At 37.4% G+C, this 22,214-nt stretch overlaps 1 protein-coding gene across 1 annotated transcript; it reads right to left on the bottom strand.

Moving 5' to 3' along the window:
- Positions 1-1,496: 1,496 nt before the first annotated feature.
- tnfaip8l3 (tumor necrosis factor, alpha-induced protein 8-like 3) lies at positions 1,497-22,214 on the bottom strand. The gene is made up of 2 exons (XM_087793815.1): positions 21,897-22,214; positions 1,497-2,427 (listed from the first exon to the last, which is right to left on the bottom strand). The coding sequence occupies exons 1-2, from the start codon at positions 21,940-21,942 to the stop codon at positions 1,865-1,867; spliced, it is 609 nt and encodes a 202-aa protein (XP_087649941.1). The 5' UTR covers positions 21,943-22,214; the 3' UTR covers positions 1,497-1,864.

Here is a 22,214-nt window from a genome sequence, read left to right as displayed (position 1 = left end):
GTCGCTCTTTTCTAACCTTGTGTTTATTTCTGTTTTTCTTAAAGCATCAACAGTGGTTGTTTTCATGAAACTCTGTCAGATTTTATCTCCCTAATTTCAAGAATTTCTGTGATGTTTGTAGGAATGGTTTGTTCCGATCTGAGATCAGAAGGACCACATGTCGAACCTCGAGGCGACTATCTTAGCCTTTGAGGAACATAATTGGGCTGGATTTGCTTTTTGGTGATAAACTAGTCTTTAAATATATGTCTTTTCTCACTAATCTATCTATTGCTAAAGCATTAAAATGTTTATACACTAGTGATGAAATGATCATTGCAACACTTTAGGTTGTTAACTAATCGTTTTTTTTTTTACAATGCATTGATTTATGCTTCTGTTTTCAGTGTTGCCTTAAAATGTTCTCTTTTTTATCTGCTGTGGCACAAGGTTGAACCCCACTCAAAGTGTATTGCAAAATTAAAGTTAAAACCAAGTTATCCATCTATTTTATCACACCATCTTACAATAGGATTCTTGTCACGTTTGTATTGATCCGTGTCTGGTTAGCTGCTGTTTATTGATCTGTATAGATCTTTTTGTAATATGTTTTTTCCTCTCGCTTCTTTTTGGTCATTTATAATGTTTTTATGTGACTACATTTGTCATGAAAATTGTTGACAGAATGCGAAAATTGACATTAATTAGATAATAATGATAATAATTGTGCCTTTGATAGATTTTTTCTCCAGTGAACTTTACAATATTATTTTTGAGTCAAAGTCATCCCATTAGCTTATGTACAATCATCATTAGTTGCAACATATTTATCCCTGTTTTTTTGCACAGATTTGTGTTTCACTCCTTTCATTAACCTGATCTCAGAATGGAAAGCCCACCACATCAGACTTCCACCACAAGTAAGCCCCTCTTTGATTTCTAGTTCTATACTGGACTGTAGAAGCGTGTGCTGGCAAGAATCTGATACAATATGTATCGTGATGGAGGGGGAACTATACGATATATTGTGATACTATAGGACCAAAGATATATTTGTCGAGTACTTGACTCTGGTGTTGCAGAATTTACAGACCACATGACTCTTGAGGAAGTCCTAACTGCTATAATGTACTTTGAAACTAAAATACGGTTATAAAAGCTGCCAGAGTCAACTGTATCCCCTTGTTCTCAGTCAATGCCAGGATCTGGCGGGATTTTATTCTATCTTAAGTTGCGGAGTACGTAATGACTGCTGCCATCTAGTGGCCAGAAGTTAATTTCAACGCGGTGAATATCTGCATCTAATTGTAAAAAAGAAAAAAAGAAAATAGAAATATTATATTTTACACACACTTTATTGAAATATAAACCATAAAACAACTATGATGAAAGGTTTGAAAAGCCCCCAAAAAAGTTGCAGTAGCGACAATAATATTGATTATTGTATTTGTAAAAAAAAAAAAATCGATACTTTCTCACGACCCTTCTGTTCTTTACTAGCTAAAAAAAGGCAACTCTTATTGACAATAATTCTTTAATAAAGACAAACGTTGCACTCCTGAAGAGCATGTTGGCACAGATACACATTGTAGTCGGTCTTATGTACAATCAGAGTTTTTAAGCACATCTCACACACAAAGGAACTGACAGTGACTGATTCATACGACTGATTCTACACATAATGTTTGTTTTTGGCCGATGGTACAGTACAGAACTTCGTACAAGAAGAATGGGTGTAATGCATACATCGTAACTGTCCCTGTCAATGATGCTTGTGAAGAAAGTCGGAAACTTTCAATGAACCACGGCAAAACTACGACTAGATTCACTGAAGTAAAGAGGGTTGTGAGGGTGAGAGAGAGGAGCCGGTGAGACGTTGGAAGGGTTAAAGAGTTCCCTCGTCCAACAGTTTATTGATGCCGTTGCAGATCTTTCTCAGGGACACTCTGTATTCCTCGCCGTCGCCGTACAACTCGGCCAGGAACTCGCAGTGAGCGAAGTGGTTGAAGACGTGATCGATGCGAGCGTGCGAGCGAGCTGTCAGGTGCTGCTCGACCAGGGTGTGGAGAAGGTCCCTGCACTCCAGCAGGAGCTCCGACAGAATATTCCTATCGAAGGTGTACTCCACCTCGTAGAAGGACACGGCCGTCATGGCGGCCTGGTTCATCTTCTTCTTGAAGCGCTCCACTGTGTCCAGCTCGTCTGGACTGAACTGGTGGTTTCGGTAGAGGATGCCGATCTTCAGGGCGATCTTGATGACGTCCTTGATGATCTTGTGGGCCTCCTTCTTGCTCTTGGTGAACTCTCGGCTGGCCTTGTAGAGCTCGTCCAGGATCTCGCTGCTGGTGTCGTCCGTCAACATGTTGGCCACCACCATGGTCGCCATCTTGCTCAGGATCTTCTTTTGAGCCTGCATGGCCAGGGATCGTGAGTTGAAGCTCTCCGGTCCTGAAAGAAAGGAAAAGATCATTTGACTTTACTTCCTCCACAAATTTGGCAACCAAACAAGCAGATTAAGTACCAGCAGGTGGCAGTGATGCATAGCTTCTTCCAAATGTAAATCAATGCAGAAATATGTAGGTCATAACACACTGACCAAAAGTCAAAACCCATTTACTAGTCCTGGACCATGCTGATGCTGAGTCAGCTCTAGCTGGAGCCACATTTGGTGTATTTGGTTCGAAGCAGACCATGTAGCATTCTTAATATAGCTCCTTGATCCCAGGGGATCATGGTTTGGTCACACCTCAAGAAAATAAAATGTTTATTTGCGAAAATTATTTATTTACGGAAATGAAATGACCAATAAATGCTGGTTATAATTTAAAAAATAGCCACACTTTCTGATAGTTTTTAATATATTCATGTTGTGATTAGTAATAAATGTGTCATAAACATTATATATAAATGCTGAAAAGAAAAGGCCACTATTATCTTCTTAAAAATCATCATAATAAAGAAGTTTCTTTTACACATAAGTAGTTAATATCTGCAACAGAAATTGTAAATCAACACATAAAAAACATACTATCAATATTGTATATTGTCTTATTTACAATGGGAAATGTAATCCCTTCAATAAAGATAAGTTAAAAAATAACAATTATGGATGTGAAATAAAATAAACACACGATGCCTTCAGTAATAGTAATCAACCATTTTAATTAAGATATATTCTGTCAAAAAGTCCATAGAACCAAATATTATATTAAAAACAGGATAATCTTATTTCATTATTTCATTTTGTACTGACATCGCAAACAATTCTTATTTTGTGTTTAGAAGTTTACTCTGATATTTTTGTCTCAAGATACAATAAAGTGTGCAAAGATTGTTTATAAAAGGAAAAAAGTCTGGATATAAGTCATATGGACAAGACAAACTATAGCATCAGGTACTGGAACGACACTTGTCTCAATAACGTCCAAGTGTGTTAGAATCTGTCTTCATCTGTCACCGTTGTTCTATAGATGCTCATCAATCTGTTATGGATCAAAGTCAGTTTGTGAACTCTTGTTTGTTGCCAAACACCAAAACATTACACAGCAAACAACAACCTGCACTGATTAAAGTGAAGACGAGAGGTTTTACTTTCTCATGCTGTTTTTGGGGGTTTAATTGTGTCCTTCCTTTTGTGCATTGGTGGGTCATTAAAATTCCTCAAAGGCCACATTACTATGTGTGAGGGCCCATCAAACTAATTAAATAAAGGTGGAAAAAAGGCTTAATATGATGGGAAATATAAATATATTTTTTATAAAATATCTTAAAAAACATGTGAAAAATATGTTTTTTCTTATATTATAAAATGTTCTTAATATTTTTTTATATTCGCTTTAGTATTTTTGAGAGGAAACAAATACTTACAAAAATGACAAAATCAAAGGAAAAGGTTCTGAAACAAAAACATTTTAATCATATTTATGGCTTGTAATTAATAATAATTATAATAAACTACTAAATAAAATGGTTAGTTTCTACGTGATCTCGACTTCATGAGGGTCACATGAAGACAGTCAAAGGACTTTGCCCAGGTCATTATATCATAGCGTAGAACAAATGAGAAAATAGTGTTAAGTTCAAAGGTCAATTCAGGGTAGAGAAGATGTGCATTGAAAGAGAGATATAAAGGCAAATGTTTCTTCCAATGTTTCCTCGAGTGTCCGATTGTTTTAGTGTGCGATCTACCCGGAGTGAACTCGGTACATCACTCCTGATAAAACTGCCATCTGTGGCATTTGGTTTAAAAGTTGAGAGGTGACATTTCCACTCTTGGTCTGAAGCTAAATGGCATTTTCTTCCGTTTTATGTAACAATGCCACGATGACATTTGGCAACTCATAACGCACGATCCTGTGATCCCTACTCATAACATTTCAACAATACTGCGGCGTGATGTGTTGCCAAAACGGCTCAGACGTGTTGAGGCCTCTGTGATACCTCAAAGGTCAGTGGAGACAAAGACATTTTGTGATTCGTGACGGTTGAATTTACCACAGTTTGACTGTTGGAAAGCTTGTAAGCTACTTTTTTCGAATCATTCTTTTTATTTATTTTTTAAGCAAAATTGTTTACATGATGGTGAGGCACTCGAATATTTTCCCTGTTTTTATATGGTTTAATAGATGATGGCAGAATTGTATTGTAATGTAAATATTTAAGTTGGCAATATTTACTCTCCGTAGAAAATATACCAGTCAACAACTTGTGGGATTAAAAAAAAATACAAACTAAACTAAATATATACCTGTTAAATAAGAAACTGTGGTTGCATGGAAACACAAGCTAATGTCAACAGAAGGATCTTTGGCTGCTGTTCGGTAAACAATGACTCTGTTTGTCTCAACAACAGCCCTTTAGCGCCACAACAAGTCAGAGATTTTGTTTAACTGACACCAACAAGTACGGCATAGTTATGGAGTGTGTTCATCTCAGCCTCGTCCGGATGTGTTTTCTTGAAGCAGCAGTGAATCCCTTTTGATTCTGACATTTCCTCTTTCCATCAAGCATCTCTTTGTGTCTCTAATGTATTCTAAAAGAAAACAAAAACCCAATTGGGTATTTGTCTGAACCGCTGGCACGCTGAAGAAGCCGATGTGCCCAATAATGCTGGCATTGTAAATGCGATGCTCAGTACTTTTATTATTTTTCAGTAAAATATGTAATTATATTAAGGTAAAGAAGAGATTTTGATGTTGGCCACTCTATTTTAATTATAAATGCAGACATTACCAAGCTAGGTAAGACGATCTGGGCGTCCGTCATCTGGTTTTCCTGTAGATCCAGGAGCAGCTGTATGTAGCAGTTGTGAGGGAGGAAGTATTTATTGAGCCTCTCCCCTCAACATTGCAACATAAATGAAATATTGAAAACTAAGTACGGTTAAAGTGTGTGCAATTCTATCCTGGAAATTAAGAAAAAATGAGTTTGGGTGAAGCTGCTATGTGGGTTTTTGTTACTCACAATAGCGTGTGAGAAAATTCTTTGTTGTGTGAAACAATTCATCGCAAAAAAAAAAAGGCGAGAGAACATCTGATGAAGAAAAGAAATACAGTTGGCTGCATATTTTTTTATTCAAATAGTTGTTGAGATTTTACTCTACTCTGTTACCACAGAACAGTTTTGCTCTCCCTCGCTGACCTCGCAGCTTCTGGCTGGAATCTGCAGTTGTGTCTTTGAAATGAGACATTAGTTTTCAGCTCAGAACAAGAGCATGTCATTGTATTAATGAACACACACATCCGTCTGAGCTCCGGTCGCACACATCTCTCTCTTCCACCAAAGCCTTTGAGATATGGCTTTTGCATGACATTTTCTGAAAAGGTTGGCAGTATTATTTCTGCTGTGTGGTTCACACGATTTGAACCTTTGCGGTAGTTTTTTTTTTTTTTTTTTGAAACGGTGGAAATATTGTTTCATATTATGTTAAAAATACAGCTCAGTCTGACGCTTTTTAATTGTCTTCAGTTTAGACTAGGAGAGTTTAGGTCGCAGGGGAGGGAGTGTAAGTGAACATCCGGAACATCCTCTAACTACTTTTTAAGTTTATTAATGGTTATTAAAAATATTCCTCTTGCATTTCCATTTCTTCCTCCTTTTTAAAAGATTATTTTCCTCCATCTCCAGTAGGGGTGTGTTTTGGAAAGAATCTGGCAATAAGATACATATCACAATACAGGGACAACGATACTATATATTGTGATACTGTAGTATTGTCGAGTACTTGACTCTGGTGTTGCAGCATTTACAGACCACATGACTCTAGACAAGTCATAACTACTTTCATTTGTTTAAACCTAAATATGTCCAAACATCAGCTTTAAAAGCTGCGACTGTATCCTCTCGTCCTCAGTCATCACTGTGATCTTCCGGGATTTCATTGTCGATTTAGTTGCAGAGGTCAAAATGACTGCTGCCATCTAGCGGCTGGAAGTTTTATTCCGTCACTAAAATGAGCAAACGCTGTGAGTATTTGCATGTTGATGGTATCTTGATAACTCGTATAATTTTATTTTATGCACTTTATTGAAATATAAACTATAAACGAACTGTGATAAAATTAAAAAATGTTTAAAAAAAACCCAAACAGAAATAGATACAATGCTGTTAAATATCAATACAGTATCGTAAAAATAAGTATTGCAATATATGATGTTTTGATATTTTGTCACATATTGGGTAATTGAACCAAATCATCCTGATGTCATGAAACCAAAAATTGGTCCATCCAAGCTGCATCTGCAAATTGTGTACTTAAAAACAACAAGCACAACTTGTGTGTTGTTGCACACAGTGCCACCAAAATGGGACCAAATACCAGTTTGTGATTCAGTGTCTGACAGAAGATTGTGGTCCAAATACTATTAGGGCTGTGCAGTTTGTAGGGGGAATGAAACTGTCTATCTGGAGATGATTGACAGGGATGTCAGAAAAAGTTAAAGAAAAAAACAAGTCATGAAACCAGCTACTGTTATTTTGACTCGGCTCGCTCGTTATCCGTCCCGCGACACGTCGGCCGAGCAAATGACTTCCAGAGAATAAAGTATTTTTGTGTGACTGTGAGAAAGTCTGGGTTACCTAACGGGGAGCACAGTTCCACACAGATAATGAAGAGCTTGTCAGATCCAGTCACCTCACTGCCCAGTTGTGTAAGAGTGTTTTGAGATTTCATGAAGTTTACTTTAACATGGGGATTATGGATGGTGGTGGGGCTCTGGGAAAGTTGACCAGACAGTCTCTCTCTGTATCTGAGGGTTGTTTTTAGAGTGCTGAGTCAACACTTTCTGCTACGTTGCATCTGGACATACATGTGGAATATGGGTAGCGGCCAAAACCTCCCAATGCAAAAGCCATAGCACCATATAATTATTTATTTATTATCTTTTCATCTTTTCAGGTTTGATGCTTTTTTTTTGCTATATTTGAATATAGCAACTACATTCAACTAAATATATAACTTCATTCAGACGTTTACATTTCAGTTTAGAAAACAGTTTAACACGGTAAAATAAATAAGGAAAAATGCTAAAAACAATAATCTGTAATTCAAGTGTTGTTTATAACGCTGGCAATAAAGGTTTTCTGATTTCTGATTGTTTTAAGTAAAGCTAATAAAGAATGCTAATGCTATCAATTGAATTCTTTCTGGTAGCAATTTTGAGTATAAAACTAAGAAAATAAGTTGAAAGTTATTTTTTATGGGGATTTTCAATTGGGTTGTTAGAAAATATCCTTACACCTGTATATTTTTCATGATACTGTTTCATTGTTTTATAGCACTGTATCCATTAAAAACATAAACTTTTCCCAATGTTTTTTCTTATTTCTTTTGTATTTTTAAATCATATTTGATTTTTATGAAATTTCTTTATGAATTAATTCATTAATTTTAATTAAGTTTGTATACAACTTACTTGAAATTGACATGAGAAATATGCACAGTGTTTATCCATTATTGTGTTGTAATTAAACTTCTAGTCGGTAGATGACAGTTTTTACATCCTGGGCTGCTATAAGAACAATGAAATCCTGGCGATGACTGAGAACGAGAGGATACAGTGGGCTTCAGCAGCTTTTAAAGCTGATGTTTGGACATATTTTGCTCTGAAAACAAATCAAAGCAGTTACTATTTGTAGTATTTGTAACTATTTGTCTAGAGTCATGTGGTCTGTAAACTCTGCAACACCAGAGTCAAGTTCTCGACAATACGACAAATACATCCTTGTTCCTACAGTATCACAATATATTGTATTGTTGTCCCTGTATCGGGATATGTCTCGTATAGGATTCCTGCCAATCCACACCCACGCCTCATGTTGTAGAGCTAATGGGTCTTGTCATAATGGAGAATTTGAGATTTTTTTTTAAAGCCATACATGGAGTCCGACCTGTTAGACAGAAATGTAATATGTGCTTCCTGTTCACTGACTCTCCTTTGACTGAAGTAATCAATCTATGTTTTCACATTTCCACCCATATCCCTCAGGAACAAACAGATCTTGTCACGAATCGCCAAGGTCATGAAAACCAAGTCGTACTTTGGAAAAGTTTAAAGTCGCTACTACTTAACCTGGAAATGTAATCGTTTTTTCAGTTAATTTTAATAGTTTTTCTCTGCATAATAGTGCTATTCATGGCTCCACAGAGCTCGAGGATTGTCCACGTGTACACACACACACAAAGTTGTCTAAGGTTTCTGTTGACATCACGTGTCACGGTGGATCAATCCTGGTGACTCTCCTTTCTGGTTGTTTTCAGCAAATCACTCACTAGTAGTTTACCAAACACTGCCACACACAGTGATGTCTGCCCCGGTGTGTTTGACACACACAAACAAAATGGTGGAATCAGCACAAAACTGAATCATGGTAAACGATATTCGTCATCTGTTTTAGCCGAGCATTATCACTACAAACAGCAGGTTAGTAAAGGTTACTGAGGGTTGGAGGCAAAGGTCAGGTGTGTTTATAGTCGGTGGCCAACAACACACTCTTCTTAATCCCTCTCACATTTACTTCCTATCTGCAGCCCATTTTCCATTCATCAGCGCTAACACTGTGGATTAGCTGCTGTCAAAAGCAGTGGTTTCCAGAGCAGTTGCTCAACTCTGAGTACATTTCCAGGGATTTTCCACTGGAAAACACTTGGAATGGAACAGGAAACAGATACAATCTGAGGTCTTAGATTCGCCTCAATATCATTAATAATCCTAATAATATCCTGGACACTAAGACTCTTTCCTTAACACGAGTGACTTCACGCTTTCTTCTTTTCGTCTGCCTCTTTTTTTTCCTTCAATAGAGTCATAGCCCTGACTCTGATGACATTGACAAGTCTTTAGTGAAGCAATGAAGTGGCTCATTCAGAAGCAGTAAAGAGGCTTTTAATAGCTTGAGGGAGGCTGCTGTTAAATAAGACTCCGGTTAGCTGCAGGGACTGGAAGCAAACGCCCGAAGAGATTTAAGAGACCTTCTATTCAGTTGTAATCGGCAACATTTCATGTCGTCCGTGTTTAACCGTTTGTTTAACTTGTGAAGTCGAAGCTAGCTTCAGTGTGTGAGCGATTCCAACACCTGCAGACATCAGACACTCTTCTGAAGAACTGTTAGTGTCTCCTCTCTCAGTGTAAATATCTCCGCGGAGAAGAAGAAGTTATAGTCTCCAAAGATAAACAAAGCAAGCGCTCATTGTTTTGGCTTTGAAGAGGTTGTGGTTAAGACAAATGAGAAGTCATCTGTAGACCAAACATCTGTGTTAATCATCAACAACTCGGCCGCTCGGACCTTTTTGATCTAAAGAAACATGACCAAAATGTTTTTTTCACTCAAAAATTGTCATTAAAAAAGTACAATTCAAATAATTAAATCAAAGCCTTAGGTCCGTTTATTTTATATTTACTATTTTTATTATTATTATTAAAGTTCTTGTTTGTATTGTATAATAGTGTCTGTGCATTTTAGTTTAAATGTCCTCTCCGTCTACACCGCCTAACAGTGAGAATCGTAAACTCCATACCTTTTTATGTCCTTGTACATGTGAAGAAAGTGACAATTATAACTGATATGATATGTAAAACAAACCCCCGAGGGGCACCACGTCAGCACATACCCCCACCAAGGAGCTAAGTTCACATTTATAGCAACACACCATACAATCAAATCGATAAAACTGTTGCATAACTTGTGGTTTGTGTCGGTGGAATAACACAAACTAAGGGAGAACAGAATATAGACTTTCATGGCTCTAACAAATTACAAATTAAAAACTCAATACCAACACTTTTCATTGCATGATAGTTGATATATTTCAGTGATTGAATTGTGTTCTGTGTGTTATGAATCCATTACTAAACCATCTTAAATCCAGATGGAACTATATAACTGCACCTATATGTCATCTGTATCATGTTTCTATCAATGTTTCCTAAACATATAATATATCAATATGCTTAAACCTATGCTTTTTACAAACAAACAAACCAGTTGTTGACAACGTCCTTCCGACAGAACCTTTTCCCTCATGATGAATTTACGAAACCATGTTCTAATCTTCTGCCTCTTTTACATAAACTTAACTTGTAAATCAGCAGAGAGGAAAATTAAAATTCACGTTAAATTTATTTTCTGCTAAATCAGGTTCACATTCGTCCTCTTTTAAAAGCCCCTGCAGCTTCTTATCTGGAGCTAATTTCAAGGGCTCTTGAGACGACTCGGAACGTGTTATTTAACAGATAGGAGGGCGGAACCTATTGAATGTGACTAGGTCAGCATACAAGAGCACTTTGGCTCTAAAAGAGGCTGTTCAACGTGTAATTACCAGTTTCTCAGGATGTTGGAGGCTTTTTAAGACCTATAAGGTTAATGAATAACTCTATTTTAATTCTTTAATAGCTGTCTCTTAAGCAAAGTAGGATAACAAGGTTCAATGTTCTTCCTCTCTGTGTTGTTTTTATTTTAAACTGGAATGTGCAACTTCGAGCTGCGTCACATTTTACTGCAAGATTTAATTGCAGGAAATGGAGCTTGTGTTACACACGCACATGCTGGACTTGGAAAAGAGCCCAGAAGAAGTAGAATCTTTTGGACAACACAATTATCACAAACTATCATATATTTTCAATAGTTTTCTTTAAAATTATGTCGGTAACTTCTGAAACACCTGAGCTCGCATTAAAGCTCACAGAAAGATACACTTGTTTCTTATTTTAAATTACCTTAAATATCTGCTGTTTACAGGGATTTTTACAAAATACTAAACTGTGGAAAATATTTTAAATAAAACATGAAAAAGGCAAATTAATGCAGTTTTAAATATTTTACTGTCCCTTTAATATATTTGAAACAATACTTTAAGAGCAACTCTTGTTGATTTAAGTCTCTCTTAAATAGATCTTGGACCTTTATTTTACTCATCAGCATGTGTCTGTTTGTACAAATAAATGCTAATAGTGATGAAATGATGGAAGGAGAAGGAAGCAAAAATTATGGAGGACTTTAGACTTTTAAAAGTCTTTAATATTATTCATGTTTTTTCAATATCTTTCACCTCTTCATTCATCATGCCATTAACTGAACAAGAATTGGGTTCCAGACCCACAGTTGAATGGTATTATTCTGATATTTAAAGTTGACACAATCATCTGTTTATTTTGTTCTACTATTGGCCACGCTGGATATGATAACCCTTTGTTGTCAAAACAGGAAGATAAGATGAAGTATCTCACTACGAACTTCAAGAGAAAACCTGCTTACGTTTACAAAAGTAAAATAAAGGAAGGAATCTGCTTCACTTCAAGGTGTTTTCAGTTGAATCTGGTGATAAAGCCCTTAGAACTTTGTGTGTAAAGTTAGATTTTTACATTAAAAAATGTTCTTGTGAAGGGCTGCAAATTATCTGTATCACAAAAAACAGATTTTTTTTAGAGAAAACTGTCAACATTATTGTCATATGTAATGGAAGTCGATAATAGTTTCATTATGAATGACATTAGAAAGGTAATGATGTTTAACAAGGAGACAGTGTGTGCGCCTCTCTGGGACTGACTGTGAAGAGAGACGCACTTAAAAGCCTCTTTAAGTCTGGAGGGACACAAGAACAGATTACTGATGGATGCCGCCTAGTTTAACACCCAATCCCTCATCTCTCTGCGTCTCCATCTCTGAATGCTCTCATCCCCGCGGAGAAGAAGACAAATGACTGTCATGCTGTTTTTCTGTCACGAGAAAATAAGCCAGAGACGGAGTGTGTGGGATATATGATGTTCACCTCGACATCAGCATCTCCTCCAGAGAAAAAGCCTTTTTCACTGAGAACGAGGTATTCACAACATCCTGCTCGGGCAGTTTGGATTGCAAGACCCTGTGAGATCTCTGCCCTTTGACCTCTCCTCTGCTGTAAAGCTCGTGCCTTCACCAGCTGTGGGCTATTGAGGTCGACGGTTGTTTAGTCGAAAACCTCACAGTTGACTTGTTAGCCAGGGATGGGAACTGGCCAGAGGCTCTCTCCTGTGACCTTCCGTCCTCTCGGGGAGCTTCTCTAGAAATGATGACCTCTTAGATAACTTGTCATGTTACTGGAAGGTTCGGTTTTATTGCTAATTAGAACCATCTGATAGTCCGAGTGTTGATACTGGAGGAGGAGTATAGGCTGTTTTTATGAGCCTGCTTTTTAAGGATAGTAAATATTTCATTCATTAAAGAAATTAAATAATTTTAAATAAAAATATCAATTAAGTCCTATGTGAAAGGTGGGGAAAAAATCGACATAATTCTTTGTAAAAATGTGAATGTTTTTGAAAATATTTGTGTCTGTACATAAGACGGTATCACTGTGAACATAAACAATTTATAGTTTTACTGATCAATTAAAATTCAGAAAGTTCGCAATAATTTAAAAGGTTTAAAAAAAGTCAAACAAACAACATGCATAGCAAGTTCCTGATGTCGCACACACACCTGTTCATTTTAAAACACAAAAAATAGTTATTCTTTCTCGGTGAATGCAGTACCCCTTTCGGAAGATGAAGAAAATATATCTTTCTTCTGTCTCTGGTTGAATAATAACCGCTGTTGCCACATGGAAATAGAGGTGAAAGTAAAATATCTTGCACCTTAAATCCAAGACGGTTTTATTATGTGATCACTGGGAATTCAGACGAGCTTAAAAAATGCATCTGTCCTCGATGAGGAATGGTTTGAATAATTGCTTTCACAGTGCCACACTATTTTTGGAATGCTTGGCTGGATATGTGGGTGTGTGTTTATGTACGAACCATAATGATAGAGTCTTAGCTGGACTGATAACCGAGGGAGGGTACAATATTTAATCTTTTCCATAGACTGTCTGACACATGGATATAACTCTTGTTCGCTGAACTAGACGTTGTGTACTTTCATGATCTAATAACTCACATTATTATCTTGCAAAACTTTTTTTTTTAGATCCATCTGAACACAAGTATTATCTGAGTCTTCCTGAGCAAACTGCACTTTTAAAGACTGATTGAATTAATATTGCTATTTGCGATGATTATTTATTAGAGGATATTATCTCAGCTCAGTGTTCTGCCAACACAAAGTTACTCAGCCAGGCCAGAGCTCGGCGTGTTGTGGCACAGCTCAGCGAGAGACACTCACGTGCATGCAAACACACACCCTCAAAGAGCCAGCATGCACGGTCATCTGGTCTCTGCCAGCCGGCCCCCATAACTTTGGCCTCCTGCTTTGTTTACTTGCTTAAAGTTTACGCAGAAAGAGGAGTTCTGGGAACCCTCTGAGGAGCAGCGGAGAAGATGAAGCTGGTGTGTTGGAATGACGCTGTCGGCTCGTTTATATCACTCACTCCGTTTGTTTTGAAGACTTTATCAGAGCAGGTGCTGTGTTTGATGTCGCAGCTGTCTGTCTGAAAACCTCTTCACAAAAAAAAGAAAATCGAATTCCACTAGTTATTTTGTGTAAACCGTGATATAATACTAGCTTTGATATTCTATTTTCGTGACTCACCCTGTCAAGGAGAATATGTGAGCTTGAGATCTAACAGTTCTGAACAGATTTCCCTGAAGTTGTCAGTAAATGATGGTAATGGAACAGAAACAGATTTAAGAGAAATGTTGGGGGTGTTCTGTATTACCATCTGGATCCAGGAGCCTTTTGAAGGATTCTCTCATTCTCTGTGAAACAGAGCTTGGGTGCACTCAAGGTCAAAAAGCAAATACTGTACAGTTTACTATATTAATAGCACACTACGCTACAGCATGTTACGCTGAACCACTCCTCACATACTGCTTCGCAATGCACTCTAGGTTATCGTATGGCATGGTATGGTACGGTTTTGTACGGTACGGTATGGTATGGTATGGTACGGTACGGTACAGTACAGTTTGGTATGGTACTCTATGGTATGGTACTGTATATATGGTTTGGTGTGGTACGGTATGGTACGGTATGGTACGGTATGGTACGGTATTGTATGGTACGGTATGGTATGGTACGGTACGGTACGGTACGGTATTGTATGCTATGGTATGGTACTGTATGGTATGGTACGGTATGGTACGGTATGATATGGTACGGTACGGTATGGTACGGTACGGTACGGTATTGTATGCTATGGTATGGTACTCTATGGTATGGTATGGTACTCTATGGTATGATACGGTATGGTATGGTACGGTATGGTATGGTACGGTACGGTACGGTATTGTATGCTATGGTATGGTACTCTATGGTATGATACGGTATGGTATGGTACGGTACGGTACGGTGTGGTACGGTACTGTACGGTATGGTACGGTATGGGATGGTTTGGTACGGTATTTAACAGTATGATATGTGACAGAATGGTGTGGTATGTTACGGTATGGTGTTGCATGGTGTGGTATGGTACTGTACCGCATTGCATCATATCTTATCATATCTTTTCATCTCAAAGGGTTCCGTACGGTACTGTACGACACTGCATTGTACTCACCCTAAGTGGATCTATTATACTACCAGTGTTTTTCAAACCCACCCAAATGTTATTCTATGGTGTGTATATTTAAATAATAAAAACTTAACTTTGCAATGCTGTACACACCATTACCACCTCAAATTAATGTTTAGTATTGTGTTGTAGTTTTAGTAATCCATGCTCCTTCCTTGTGGATGTCGAAGGACGAGAATAACCAACCGTGGTTTGGATCCTAAGATTTAAGTTTTGAAAAGTTGGACTCCTCAGGTTCAAGCTGTGCAAAAACAGTTTTCTGTGGGAAGCCAAAGTGTGGCTGTTGCTGTGCTGCCTGACATCCCACCACCAGCTAATGATCAGGAAATAACTGCGGTCTACACACACTCTCGCTTTTAACACATGATACAGCATTCATTCTGGCATTTGTTTCTGACTTTACAAGTAGACTCTTCACCCACTTCCCTACCAGCCCAAATCTTAACCTCAATTTATTTATGTCTTTGTCACTTTTTTTTTATCTACGGAAACGGTTTCACTTTCCGCGTCACTTTTTATTTCCCAGACTATTTTAATTGGCTCATTACTTCAGTCTGCTCCGGTGCTGGTGCAGCTACCGCCCTCTGTGGAAGTGTCTGTGTGTACGACTGGTTTACTGTGCATAACAATTTACACTTATCATTAGGGAGAGCGTTTCTATCGGGCAATTAGGAAACTCTCATGGACACACAAGTTCCTTTGTGTCAAGTAAGCTAATTTAAATCGAGAAGTTTGATCTAAACGAATTTTAAACATCGAGCTAGAGAAGCTCTTCACACAGATCCACGGGATGTTTATCAGATCTGCTGCATAAAGTGATTAAATTATTGCAACTCTCTGGAAACATATTTTATAATCAAATGTCTCTTTCATTTAGCTCTCAGGATAACCTAGGTCTATTCATCATTAATGAGATTTTAAACAAGGTTTAAAAAAACAAGTAAAAATAAACAAGTTTACTGTCCTTTAATTGGCTGTAATCGCGACTATTATTTCACAAACCTTAAGGAAATAAATAATAAGAAATCATGATAACGAATGTGTAGCAAATTTAGTTTTAAAGCAATTTGACCCAAGAAAAAACTTAATCTCACTGATCTTTTTATACTTAATGAAAATCGGACACACTTACAAATCTCTCAAATTTCTATGCCATTCGATTTCTTCGGTTTAGTTTCTTCACTTGTTGTGTAATTCTGAAAGTCCTCACAATGATTTGTACTGTGTGTACTTAAAAAGTTCAAGTCAGTTTAAAATGTTTTTTCTGTCATCATATTAGTGAAACATGTTTTTTTGCTTTTTTTCTTTAAATAACGTATCATTAATGTTTTGTTTCTAATCATATAACCTAATATATCTGTTTACCTGACATATGATAATTATATTAAAAACTGCATTTACAATATAATCCACCTAAAATTACTTTTTTTTGCAAAAATATTTAGTATTTAAAATGGTGTTCAGAGAAAAATCAAAAAATGATAAATTATGATTCATTAGATGTATTTTAAATAATCATCGAGAGAGAGAAAAGTAAAATAGCAGACCCTTGTGTTTGTTATATCCTTCACCCCAACCCAGAGACAACACAAGGAATATTACAAATACATTTGTTTTGGGGCCATTGGGTCACCTTGACCCTAAAATAACAGGGTTATACACATAAAACAAACGAATAACAAAATAAAAAAACCCAACAAGAACTAAATTACATTGAATTAAGTGAGGAAAACAAAACATGCAGTTATTCCTTGATATCCTAAAGATAAGATTATTTTTTCCTGATTACATGTTATTTAATTTTCATATTTTTATTACGATTTACAATATTTATCACAATCTTATTATATAAATGAATCCATTTTATTTTAAGATTAAAAAAAAAAGAAGAATATACATGCTCCCAAAAAGAATTAAGTCCTTATCAGAAAACTTTAACAAGTCCTATTTTTTATCCTCAATTCTCTGAGACTCCTGTGTTTGTCTCTGTGGTTTCTTGACCTTTTTAAGCATTTATTTTATTGAGCATTGTTTTGATTGTTTAAGCACTTTGTGACCCTGGTCTGGAAAAGCGCTCTTCAAATATTACTTACTTACCATTTTAATTTTCCCTATGAGGAATTGTTTCATTTCTGCTGCCCACAATTTTATTTTTAATTTTAAAATTTCTTTTCAATAAAGCCGTCTTCCCAAGCCAACCACAACTATGACATGACGAAGCAAAAACTGCCTCTGTAAGCATATTCCAGCTGTGGAACGTGTGCTCGGGCTGGTCAGAGACCTGGTGGAGCTGCTGCTTCTGCTGCAGCATCAGAAGGAGTTTTTCTTTTCCACATTGAGCTTTAAACCCATATTTTCAGCCCATGTTAACATTTTCCAGAGACCGGCTCCTGACCGATGTGGGTGTGTATGAGCACTCTCCATCTGCCGACCAGATTAGAGAGAGGGGGAGAAAAAAAACACATGGACTGCATGTGTCTGCAGAGCGGCAGAGAGTGAGAGCTGGCATTTTGCGTGTTTTAAGAGAGGTAAGAGAGGTAGAACATGTGGGCCGGTTCGCCAACATGGCAACTTCGCGTTTCGCTTTCTCTCTGGCGTATATTTTTGACCGTCTTTTTTTTTGTTGGCATCAACAGACTGTAATTAGTCAAGTTTGTTGTTGAAGGTATGGTCCTGGTTGAAGTGTGTTGTGTCACCAAACAACATCTGCACTTTCTTTGTTTATCATACGGGCTCGGCAACAAGGCCGGTGCCCTCAAGACGCTCCTCGCAGCTGCTCCGCCGCCGAACAGCTTTTCTTTTCACAAGTCTGCTCGGCACTCCAGACTAGAAGTCATTTCGCACTGCTGGAAATAACTCTGCAGATGGTGTTAAACGTCTCCATAATTAGACGCTCAATGACGCTAATGATTATTTACTTCCCACTCGAACTTCCAGAGAAGTCTTGATGCATATTTTCAGTCTGGATGTTGTGATGCTGCTTCTTTTGGGAAGTTCAACAGTCACCTTCCCGCAGCCCCATAAACAGTTTTCACTCGACCACGGGAATGAATGAATTACTGTTGCATGAATCAGACTGAAGGTGGAATGTCTGCCTCCTTCTCTTGTGTGAGTGACTTTCAGTGTCTTTTCCTCTCATGTGGGATGTTAGATCTTAATGTGGGACAACTTTTAGTAAAGTACAATCGGTTTAAGTGCCGGCAAAGTTCTCTTTCATGTTCTGAAAAATGAGGGCTTTGTATTGGAAAGAATCTGGCGATACGAGACATATCGCGATACAGGGGCAACAACACGATATATTGCGATACTGTAGGTACAACGATTCATATTGACTGATGATATACTTGACTTGGTGTTGCCGAATTTACCGACCACATGACTCTTGACGAAGTCGTAACTGCTTTCATTTTTTTTCTTATAACTTTTCACTATTTTGAAAACGAATAAGTAAGTAAGTAGGTAAGTAATAGTTCCATCTAAAGTCCATTTAAAAGCTGCTGGAGTCCTTGGTATCCTCTTGTCCTCAGTCATTGTCCGAATCTCACAGGATTTCATTGTTCCTTTAGCTGCGGAGAACATAAGGACTGCTGTCATCTAGTGGTTGGAGGTTCAATTGTGGTAAATATTTGCTTGTTAACTGTAAATAAAAAAAAAGTTTTACTTATTTTATTACTAAGTTTTATTTATTTTCACTTTATTGAACTATTAACGATAAAATAATAATGACAATTCCAAAATATGATTTGAAAGCCTAAAATTATTAAATAAAAAAGAAAGAAATTGATACAATTCTGTCGAATATCATTACAGTATCTTGGAAAAAATTATTCAACAAATCACCGTGTCATTTTTAACACCTCTCCTTGTTAAAGGGATTCCATCCTTTCATTTATACTATGGGTCTCAAAATGCACTGCAACAAGTAACAATTGAGACGTCTAATTATACACAGGGTGAACTTGTTGAGGTATTTCATGCATTTTGTGATTCAGATTTTTTACATAATACACAATTCTTGTGAATACTTAAATAAATAGACTGATATAGAGGTGTCAGTAGATTTTTTTTTAAAATGCCTTATATTTAAAATTGGGTCTTAAAATCCTCAAAATTCGGTTCAAATATGTTTTGTCATTTCTCTGGACATCTTTTAGAAACTGATGGATACATCCACATTAACTTGTACATCAACAGTGGATTGTCTTTGCTTTGGATTACTGAGAAGTAATTGGAAAGAAATATGTCCAAGAACTTTCCAAGAAGTTCCAAGTTGAATTGGAAAAAGTGACCCTCCAAGAGGAAAGTGAACCACTAGGTGGAAAATGTCCTCTAGCTATCGTCAGATTGACGGAGACAAGCCAGGAAAACCAGTCTGTCCGACAATAAATCATTTGTAGAAACATTTCCCTTTTAGATTTTTTTTCTCCTAGTCAATAGTGTACTGCTTGTTTTAGTAACTGTCACATGGAGGAGTTTTAACTTCAATTAGATGTAAAACAGATTCTTCCTTATGACTTATCCGTGTGACTTTTAAACTCAAGTGTAAGTAATAACACGACTATTGTGCTTGAAGTCGTAACATTCCAGTGTTTTTTTTTTTATATGAAGCCTTCCCTCTCTTTTCAAGCATTAAGAGATTCTTGTTCCTCATTTGACTTTAAATTGAAAGTATTTTTCTGAGATAGTTTTGCCTCTTGCGCACAGCAGCGAGGTCTCCAGTCATCAGCCCGTCTCCTAGCAACTATCGCCCCTATAGTTTAAACACCCGAGTACAAACCATATTATCTCCTCACATTCCAGGCTAGAAACAGAACCCTCACACTGGAAGGCAAAATAACCTGCGGCGGAAAAGACCGAGGTCAGCCGTCCTCTCGGAGGGGTCGAGAAACTTCAGAGATCGAAGCAGACGCTGACTAGTAAACAACTTGTATACTTCATCCAACAACACATTGGGAAAGTACTCACTATTTCAACACGAGAAGTTCTAGACAATGACGAGGAACTGAAACTATATTTATCTGCTTCATTTCTTCTTCAAAATGTGGTCTGTACTCGAGAAGCACGTCACTATTTTGTGTGGAAATTTCTATTCTTTGATAATTTATCATTTAAAGACTAAATTGACCAAAATAATTAATAAATAAACATTCTTCAACACTACAATAAAGAGAAGTATAGGCAGATTGGAAAAGCAAGAATGTTATTGTACTTTAAGTTGAAAGAATTGTTACAAAACCGAAAAAAAAGAAGATTTAAACACTCATTTTGTTTTATTTAAATGATTTATTTTGGTAAAACTGATGGTGTTCTGATTTTTCATGCTTCTTGTTCCCAATTATAGATGATAAATACAACTGATGCCAAGCTATGAAAAGTTTGTTTATGCTCCACACAACTATTTTGAAGTGATTAGTAAACTAAATAAATGATGCGCCGACTTGTAAAATGAATAATATCCCCTCTGATGGTTTGTTTAACGCCACACACCGGATGAATGTCTCGCTGCAGATCATATTTAAACATTTCTCCACCGGATGAATCACAGAGAAGTTGAACCACAGACACAAGCCTGTGAGTCACTTTGAAAACTTTTTCTAAATCCTCTTCTGCTTCTCCTTCTTACGGAAGTGAAGGAGAAATGTATTTTCTAATTATCACCCCATTATCACTCGTGATGTTTTGGATGGATGACCGGACAGAAAGACGGAGGAAGCGTCAGATGGACGGACAGATGGTGGAGGTCACCGTGGCAACCTCCCAAAAAAAAAAAAAAATCTACAGTTTCAAGTCAAATCATTGACTTTGAAACATAATCCTGAGGTGATTGATGTTCACACATTCTGCTTGTTAAAGGATATTTAAGTGAAGAAAATATCTTTATAATAAAATCTCACGTCAATGATCTGCTGCGATAAACAACAACTTTAGCTCAGTCGTTCCAGGAATCAGTGACGCTCATTACAGAAGTGAAAGAGGGAAGAAGAAAGAAGGAAGTTTGTTTAGCACAAAGAAGATAGATAGAAATAGAAAATGGCTTTTAAAAAGCCAATGTTGTATGAATTATATCATCTATTTGTTTAACTTAAAGCACTAGTTCCGAACCCCCCGGTCTGGGGACTGGTACCGGTTCTGGAGTCATTTGTTACGGGGCCACACGGAAAGAATTTTTTTTTTAAACAAGTTCTGTTGAATATTACTGTCTGAGAGATGTTTAGTTTAGGAAAAAAAAAAGGCATTTTCTCTGAAGTAACATTAGCCTGTGACACATCAAGACGCTTGTTCTAGTCAAGTTTACTCAAAACATTTACCTGTAAACTAGTGGAAAAGGTTTTATATAAAGGTCGGTCCGTGAGTATAACACCCACGTTAAACAGGTCCCTGGTGCAAAAAAAGACCCCTGACTTAAAGCATGAATATTTCTTCTTATAGTGTTGTAAAACCACTTTTACATGGACATATACTCTCATAACCATCATGTTTTTGGTTACACACTATTGGACGTTTAGGTCGACACACACCATGACATCTATAATGTATATCATAATAATTGAGGTTAAGTAATAGAAGTCTTGATAAAGATGATTATACTTCCGGTGCTGTGTGCTTGTTTAAAAAGCCTTGTCTTGCATTGAGCTATGGTTCCCTAAGAAGAAGCCTCTGGTAGGACCTGGACTGATCCTGCTGGATGGCTTCCAGTATCTAAGGATGCTGCGCTCACTCCTCCTCAGATGTGCTGAAGACCAGCACGTGTTGCGGCTCGTCTGATCTCTGCGGTGACTGAGCCGCTTTCATCCGACTCTTCTCTCTGAGATGAATGATCTTGTTGATATTTGGATCCTAAATGAAGGTTGTTGGTCAAATGTGGGCGATTTTTTCTTTTTTTGTGCTGCCGCCCGGTGAATCGTGACTGCTTCGGCTCAGAGAAGAAACTTACCTGGAGAAACGTCTCCATCGCTCTGCTCTCCCGAGTCTGAGTCCATCTTCCTAGTGCAGGACCCACGGACGCTGCAGAAGTTCTTCTCGTTCCCTTTCCTCTCCGGGGAGTCTTCAGAACACCCAGGAAATAAACCCCACTCTCTCCTTCTCGTCTCCTCCCAGCCTGGATCACTGCAGCTGCTGGAGGAATGCTCCGGGTTTTCTTTTTTTTTGTTGTTGCCTCTACTTCACTCTCTCCTCTCCTTTATTGACTGCCACGGTCCCCCTGTCTCCGTCGCTCTGTGGTCTACTTTCCAGGTTTGGGATGCTCCCGCCC

This window comes from Callionymus lyra, chromosome 6 (genome assembly GCF_982586985.1).
Source record: "Callionymus lyra chromosome 6, fCalLyr1.hap1.1, whole genome shotgun sequence".
In the NCBI taxonomy this organism is placed as follows: Eukaryota; Metazoa; Chordata; class Actinopteri; order Syngnathiformes; family Callionymidae; genus Callionymus; species Callionymus lyra.
Note: the sequence above shows the minus strand (reverse complement) of the source record. Positions and strands in the feature narration are given on the sequence as shown.